Source organism: Meles meles, chromosome 11 (genome assembly GCF_922984935.1).
Source record: "Meles meles chromosome 11, mMelMel3.1 paternal haplotype, whole genome shotgun sequence".
NCBI classification, from domain to species: Eukaryota; Metazoa; Chordata; class Mammalia; order Carnivora; family Mustelidae; genus Meles; species Meles meles.
In genome coordinates, this window is record NC_060076.1 from 28,349,597 (window position 1) to 28,357,894 (window position 8,298).

Below are 8,298 nucleotides of genomic sequence, written 5' to 3' on the forward strand. Positions count from 1 at the left end.
GGGTGCAGTCAGTATGGAAAACTATGAAGCTTCCTTAAAAAATTAAAAATAGAACTACCATATATAATCCAACAACTTCACTTCTAGGTTATTTATCCAAAGAATACAAAGACACTAACTTGAAAAGGTATCTGCACCTTCATGTATTAATAACAAGACATGGAAACAAAGTGTCCACTGATAGATGAATGGATAAAAAAATGTGATATATAAATATATATATGTACAATGGAATATTATTCAGCTATTAAAAAATACAATCTTGCCATTTGTGACAACATGGATGGAACTTGAGGGCATTAAGCTAAGTGAAATAAGACAGAGAAAGACAAATACCATATAATCTTACTTAAAATCTAAAAAAACAAACAAAACTGAGCTCACAGAGAACATATCAGTGGTTACCAGAGATAAGGGTTAGTAGGTGAGCAAAATAGGTACAGGTGATCAAAGGCACAACCTTCCAGTTACAGTCCTGGCGAAACAAGGTACAGTATGTTGACTGTAGTTAATAATACTGTATTGTATATTTGAAAGTTACTAAGAGAATAACTCCTGAAGATATCATAAGAAAAAATTGTTAACTGTGGTGATGGATGTCAAATGTCTTTTTAACATCCATCATTTTGCAATGACTACATATATTTAATCACGATGCTGCGTACCTGTAATTGGTATGTCACTTACACCTCCATTACCAAAAAATCTGCTCAACAATGTCCCATGTCTTTTCTTAAACTTTCTCATTTAACCCTAAAAATACCTGAGGTAAGGACTTTTGACTCTAATTTACACATGGGGAAACAAAGTCTCAGAAGTGTTACGTTTCATAGCTTTAAAAAGGTGGGTGACATAGTGCCAAATAGTGGGGGAAAAAAAAGAAAAAACAAAACATGACGTTCTTTACTAATTACTCTTAGTAATGTTCCTAAGAATTTAAATGGAAGAGATTATGTTTAAAAAATTGACTTAAAGAAAAACCCAGTATCTACAATTATAATTTTTACTGTCCATAAAGAGTATTCTTACCTCTGGAGGTTTCATATTCAATACTTTTGTAATTCGACCCTAAAAAATAAAATGACAGTTACTATAATGATAAATTAGAGTCACCTAGAGTCACCTAAAGGCATACATGTTTATCTGCACTGAGGTTGTTCCATCCTAATATACCAGTCTTTTAGGAGTTTCTTTCTTTTACCTCCAATGCATTTGAGAACAAAGGTACCTTATAATTCCAGAATTTTGCTATTTACCTTTTCACTTACCAGTGATAAACAGTTATTAAATAATACCAAGTTAACTCAGACCATATTTCTGAGACAATGTTACAGAAGTCTCCAACAAGTATATACATATATAAATGTTGGCATAATTATTGAACACTTCTTGATTTTTTTTTTTTTTTAAAGACTGTGCTCCAAGATAATTTCTAGAAATATACTACACACTTCTGGGCCTCAAATAAAACAGTAACATCTTTTATTTCAATGCCAGAATATCACTATCAAAAAACAAAACCAAACCCCACTACCCAACCCTCAGGGCATCATATTGCTTAGGATTTAGATTCATCTGAAATAAATTTTCAGCTTTCAGGCTGGGATGTGGTAAAAACAATGTTATTTTGGTTGCATCAGGATCCTGCCATTGGCCTTGTTGTGACTTTCTAAGAGGACAGATGGATGAGTCAAGTGAGATAACATAAGGACAAGACAATATTAGCACTTATTTTTCATTTGAATAAGTGTCTAAGGAAGAAATAACTTAAAATTTAACATATATTTAATAATAAAATGCTTGAATCCAGTACTTTAAAAGGATACACTATGATAATATAGTCTTAAAAATTTTTATAGTGACCATGTATTATTCTTATAATAACAAAATAAGTCAAGGAAAATTACTTCTAGACATTCTTCAAACTTCAAATGTGTATGTTAGAACATATCAGTACATATAACCAACCTAAACTCTTAACAGGTACCCAAATACCAGTATAATAGAAAACAAAAAATGTAAAACCCAAAAATAAGCACTTCTCCTATTATAATAACTTAAAAATAAACAATGTCAAAATCTAATGAGACCATAAACAAAATACCTGCATGATGAGAAAGTGAGGGTTGTTAACATTAAGGCCAACAGAACAGAAGAGATCTTGTACTCTGGTATTGTTTGCATTTACTCCATTGATTAAATACTTATTTCTACCACCAATAACCACCTAAAAAGGAAGTATTTTAAAAAATAGAGATTATGCTAAGTGAAATAAGCCAAATAGACAAATTCAATTATCATACAGTTTCACTTATTTGTGGAACATAAGGAATCGCATGGAGGATATTAGGAAAAACGAAAAATGAAGGGGGCAGAAATCAGAGTGGGAGATGAACCATGAGAGACTATGGACTCTAGGAAACAAATGGAGGGTTTTAGAGAGGAGGAGGGAGGAGGAGCTTGGTGATCGATATTAAAGAGAGTAGGGATTGCATGGAGCGCTGGTTATACGCAAACAATAAATCATGGAACACTATATCAACAATTAATGATGTACTGTATGGTGGCTAACATAATTTTAAACAATACATATATACACACTTACACACATATAAATGAACATACATATCTTGAACTAAGATGATAAATTCCCAAATATGTTTCACTTGTTTGTTCTGTCCAACTAATGGTAAATAAAACCATTTCTGAGTAAATAAATAATGGAGGAAATATGAGATGGTCAACAACAATATAGATTATTAGTTAACTATCGGGACTTAATCCAATGACTTTTGCTAACTAGTCATATAACCATACACAATCCTCTTAACCTCCCCTGCACTGGACTAGATCTCTAGGTCACTTTTGACTTTGTTTCCAAGTATGTGTAAAACATATTCGATCCCTCATCACTCTTCCTGAAATTTTTCCACCCTCATAGGTTGGCCTCTTTCCTCCACTTTTTAATTTCCAAAGAACAGAAGTCAGATACTAAAAACTAAGGACAAGCAGTTTTGTTTTGTTTTTTTTTTTCATTTTTTTAAGAGGGAAAGGAAGAGAGAGAATCTTAAGCAGGTTTCATGCCCAGCATGGAGACTCAGGAGATCATGACCTGAGCCAAAATCAAGAGTCAGAGGCTTAACAAACTGAGCCACCCAGGTGTCCCAAAGACAAGCAGTTTGATAACAATCCTTGAAAAGATTCTAAAAGGGGTTAATAAAGACACGACTTGTGACTTCATGAAAGAAAGAGTTAATCATTGCGCTTCAATGAGATACCAGCTTGTTAATACTTTACTATAGAACTTATACTGTCACCTAATGGGCATAATCATCTCACCCGCTGTGAGATGAGGTCCTTAAAAAATGTTTCTCATTCTTCTATCTGTATTTCCCAGTGCCTTCAAGAATGCCCAGCACACAGCAAACATTTAATAAAATACAGAGTGTTAATTCATTTCTTTTCTTGAGAGGAGTATTAAGCTGATCATATATTAGTATATTTGAACAACAGACCTAATAGACCTAAGTACTTTAACAAAGTCCTTATGACAATATTTTGGTGAAAATACAGGCATATGGATTGCATGAGGGCAGGAATTTTAGGTAGATTAGTAGCAGACTTACTGAAAATACCTAAAAGGTATTTGATGGATGCTTAATGACACACAACTGGATTTTATCCTAGTCAATCCATTAGTTTTTAACCAGAGGTTGTTATTAAAATAGAAAGGGGACTCATAAGTTACATAATGCTAAGATGGAGAATAAATAGGACTTAACTGACAAAGTAACGTATAAGAAAAATGGACAAATGTATGGTCCTGCACTGGTTTTAAAAACCTGCTTACATACAGAAATAGCAGTAACACAGCTAATAGCACACATTTTAAAAATCAGAGTGATTTTAAGTAAATCAGATATGAATTCATAATGCATTATGAACTCGCCAATGTCATATAGGTGAAAACAGAAGAGCACTTAAAATGAAAGAAATGACAATTCTGCTTAATCCTGTCCTAAGGAGACCAATTCTGGTAAATGCAATTTAAGGTGCCATGCATTAAAAATAATAAAGGCATAAAAAACTAGAGCAAATTTGTATTCAGTGTGATCAGACAAGTGACAGAAACAGAAACAACTATCAGTTGAAAGACCTAGAGAGATTTAGCTTAAATATTAAATATTTAACACCTAACTATTAAACCTAAATATTGAAATATGGAATACATTAGATTTCCTTCTCAATGCTCTCAAAGAACCAGATGTAATGTGTAAAAGTTGATGACAATATTTTGACTCATTTTATAGGAATAACTTTTTAATTAGATAGGAATAACTTTTTAATTAGACCTGTCCAGTAACAGAATAGATGACCTCAGAAGATAACTAGATCCCAAGTATGGGTATTTCAGCACAGAGAAGATTCAAGTATCAAGATTTAAGCATGGTTGAGTGCCTATACTGATTGATGGCTTTTCAGATCCCTTTCAATCCTCTTGGTAAATGATAGAATTTGCATGATCAAATTTTTAACGTAAGGAAGATAGTCTTAAGAAATCTAGTCAGTATTTGATCAATTTTGCTCATAAACTCTCTCTCCACAAAAGATGTACTGCGAAAAAGCACCTCAGACTTAAGTTCTTAGATATCCAAATATTTTAAAGCCACTCACCTGCCTTGTTACTGTAATTTCATCATGAACCTCAAATCCTAAAGGGCTTTGCTTTTTGTCAGAATTATCAAATGTGACTGACACAGAAGCTTTGGTAATACCAGCCTGCCCATTTTTGTAAACTAAATCTTGTAAATTAGAAGCCCGAACCTAAAACAAAAGAAAAGTTTATCAATTACAAAATCTGCTACTGCACAAAATGGCATAAAAAAATGGGTTTCTTGCTGTCGGAAAACCACTCTTGTAGTATCCATTAAGTAGTCAAGGACAGACAGTTGCATTCAGAAGCAAGGAAAAAAGCAAGGAAAACGGGAAACCACCTAAAATGAGTGCTTTTCTCCACAGGACTTTTCCACCCCTGCAAATTGTCTTCTACTCAGTTCGTAACTCAAGTTCATTTGAAAGACTTAGGAAGACAGCATCTAAGAATTTCACTGTTCATCCAATGAAAAGGCATTATAATGCAGGGTGAGTGGGTAGGAATACAGACTCTGGAAGACGACTGCCTTAAAGAATGCCGGACTTTGAGTGTTGCTCCCAACATCTTAAAGGAATAAACCTTACACAATTCTAAGCTTCTGTTTTCTCATTTGAAAAACGGAGTAATAATATCTACCTCTAAAGGACTGTGGTCTACAATAATTTACATAAACAGAACTGCAAATGAAGAAAACACTGGCAATAGTCCCTAAGTTCAATATGGAGTCCCTTGAGGCTCCCCAAACTTATAATTCACATAAATCAGAAAGTTTACCTGAGACAGGTTGGAGATGCCCAGCAAAAAGCAGATGGAGTCCAATATGTTGGATTTCCCACTACCATTTAAACCAGTGATCGCATTGAAGAGGGGATCAAAACCATTGACTTCAGTCCTCTGAGCATAGGACTTAAATCCTTCAAGGATGATTGACTTAACATGCATTTTCACTAGGGACTTGGACAAGTAAACTACTAGGAATCAAACAGTCCACAAAGAAGTTCTGTACAAAACAGAAATATACAAATGGGACAGAAATATGTAATCATAATATAGGTAAATGACTAAAACGTAAGAATGACAGCTTAATAGAAATAAAACAGCCACTTGTCCAGCTACTTCCTCTGATATAGACACCTTTTCCAACTTAATTGGAAGTTAATTAAACCATTAATTCAACCTGGAAGTCAACGACTTATTTTTCTACGTTTACCTTCCATCTTTATCATACTCTAACAGAAACTGATTATTTCATAACCACCTCCTTTGCCCATAATGTCCTGCTCCCCAAAACTGACTTGACTCGCTCTCCTTACTACACTCAAGTCTTTGCTCAAACGTTACCTTAATGGGGGCTTTCCTGATTTCCGTATATAAAAACGCACCTGTCCCCGCCCCCTCACTCTTTTTCCTTCATCGTACTTAAAGATGACACTAAACAGTATTTATTTATTCGTCTATCCAGACTGTCGTACTACTATTTCCTGTAGAATCTTTGCCTGCGTCCACCGCTCATCCCTGAATAGTGCCTGACTCCAGGGTGCCGGGAAAGGGGAGTGTCATCAATATTCACTAAATAGATGAATCCCATATACTCTCTAGCTAGTTTTCACTCGGCCTGTTTCCTCCACCTACCAGACTTTTCTATCAACATTTGTTTGCCCTACTCCAAGACTGGATAGGACGTAGCCATTCTGTCAGAAAAAGCATTAGGAGTGATTTTAGTTTGAGGTCCCTTCTTGCTAAACCCGCTCTCCCCAGGAACACACAGACATTCCTCTGTAGCCAAGGAATGCCAGACTAGGCCCAACCTGCCGCGAGCACGCACCCGCCTCACCGCTGCGCCAGGCCGTCCGGGCTCGAGGCGCCTTAGAAGCCACTCTCGGTTACAAGAGCCGAAAGCCGGCCCACTTTCCCGGGCTTCGGGAGCGGCCAAGAAGACTCCAGCACAGCGGCTGCAACACTCACCCCACGATCGGCACCCGGGCCGGAAATATTTATACCTTTGAATTTCGGCGCGAGCAAAGGACCCCACCACCACGGCCTATTTCATTGGCCGGTGCCTAGGAGATGCCTGACTTAGAGGCTCCATTTTCCCCTCCCATCCTACAATCAAAGTGACAGGGAGATCGGAAGGAGCGTCACAACAGGGGCAGTTCCAGGAATGCGACGGCTCGGGCCTGAGAACTAAAGGAGCAAGTGGCGTGTGGTGAGCTCCGCATCCGGCACTCCTTGGGCAGCCACGCACCGCGGCCTCGGGGCCTCGCGCTTCGCTGGCCCCGCCCCATCCTAGGCCCCTTGGGCCTCGGGCTCTCCCGGAGGCCCCGCCCCGTGCAGAGTCTCGCGGGCTTTGAGGGGCTAGCTCGTCCGGACTGCTGTAGTTTTAAGAGTCGTGGAGGTAGAGAGGTGGAAGTCTTGTTACCGGTGTCTTCATTGTACTTCAGAAGCCTCAGAATTTACCCGATTTGGCTCACATTTATCAAAAAAAGGAGGCTGCGCTTTGTCGGGGCTGGAGAGGCGTGGAACTTGGGAGGACGGTGGGGCGCGTTCTGACTCCGCCCCTCCCGGCTCCGGACCCTGGCGGGCTTTTTCATCTCAAATTTCCGGATGGGGAGGGACGTTGGTTCTCGGGCCAGCCGCCGGCTTCTGTGCTGATCCCAGAGGAGGAATTGCGTGGGGCCGGCAGCAGGAGGTGGACGAATAGGTGTTCCCCTCCCCGCACTTCGATAAAGCAGTGGCAGAACTAACATTTTAAGAGAATTTCTTTGGAAACCCGACAGCTAATATTTATTGAGCTTTGTGTGCCAGGCTGGGTTCCACGGGCTTTAAAATCCTGCAGCAACTCTGAAATCCGCGACACTTCTCATTTTATAGATGAGCGAACTTAATTGGAGTAGTAAGTGGAGAAGCTGGGATTTGTTCTCAAGCAGTTTAGCTCCAAAGCGCGTACTCTTAAATTGCTATATACTCTTCATGTTCAGAACCCAGGACCACTAATAACAGATTATGCATTTATTACTGTGTATTGTTCTTAACAAGCAAAACTGACCAGTTTACTCACGGTTGAACATACTGGTAATAGTAATTCTAGGAAGAACCGCTTCAGAGTGCACTGTAGTGCTATTGCTAGGTAATGTATAAAAAGATGTTGCAGCCGGTACATTACTTTAAACCATTTATTTAAAATTTTCTCCCCCCTCCCCCAATGGCTTTGCAGCATTGGACAGGGGTCAGACTACCGAGAATTACCAAGAATGGGCCTATGTTTTTAAATTCTTTCTCTACTTAATAACAAAATAAGTTTTGGGTGGTTTTGATTTGTTTACTAAAGAATTATTTACTCTTATATCCCACCGCCTTCTGTACTGTCAGTGATTACCGGCCTGACATCTTTTAGTTAAGTATTTATCTTTGTCTACTTCGATTCCTGCACCTGCTGCATTCTATAACTCGTATGTATTGGTTCTATTTAATTCTTTAAATTTTTTATTTCAATTACAGTATCATTAACATACAGTGTTTATTAGTTTCAGGTGTATAATATAATGATTAAATACTTCCTGTATACAACACGCAGTGCTTACAAGTGCATTCCTGAATCCCCATCACCTATTTAACCCATCTCCCCACCCACCTCTCCTCTGGTA

The 8,298-nt window shown here is 38.0% G+C and overlaps 1 protein-coding gene across 3 annotated transcripts in view; it reads right to left on the reverse strand.

Moving 5' to 3' along the window:
- SMC2 (structural maintenance of chromosomes 2) overlaps positions 1 to 6,642 on the reverse strand; it is a 58,760-nt gene extending 52,118 nt beyond the window's left edge. For 2 of the 3 annotated variants that reach the window (XM_046023700.1, XM_046023698.1), the window contains exons 1-5: positions 6,480 to 6,638; positions 5,429 to 5,654; positions 4,675 to 4,824; positions 2,105 to 2,227; positions 1,030 to 1,068 (exon numbers count right to left, since the gene is read on the reverse strand). In XM_046023700.1, the coding sequence (XP_045879656.1) occupies positions 1,030 to 1,068; positions 2,105 to 2,227; positions 4,675 to 4,824; positions 5,429 to 5,596 (480 nt within the window). In that variant the 5' untranslated portion in view covers positions 5,597 to 5,654; positions 6,480 to 6,638. Of the gene's footprint in view, positions 1 to 1,029; positions 1,069 to 2,104; positions 2,228 to 4,674; positions 4,825 to 5,428; positions 5,655 to 6,479 lie in introns of all 3 variants that reach the window. The other variant, XM_046023699.1, reaches the window with a different exon arrangement.
- Between the last annotated feature and the right edge of the window lie 1,656 nt (positions 6,643 to 8,298).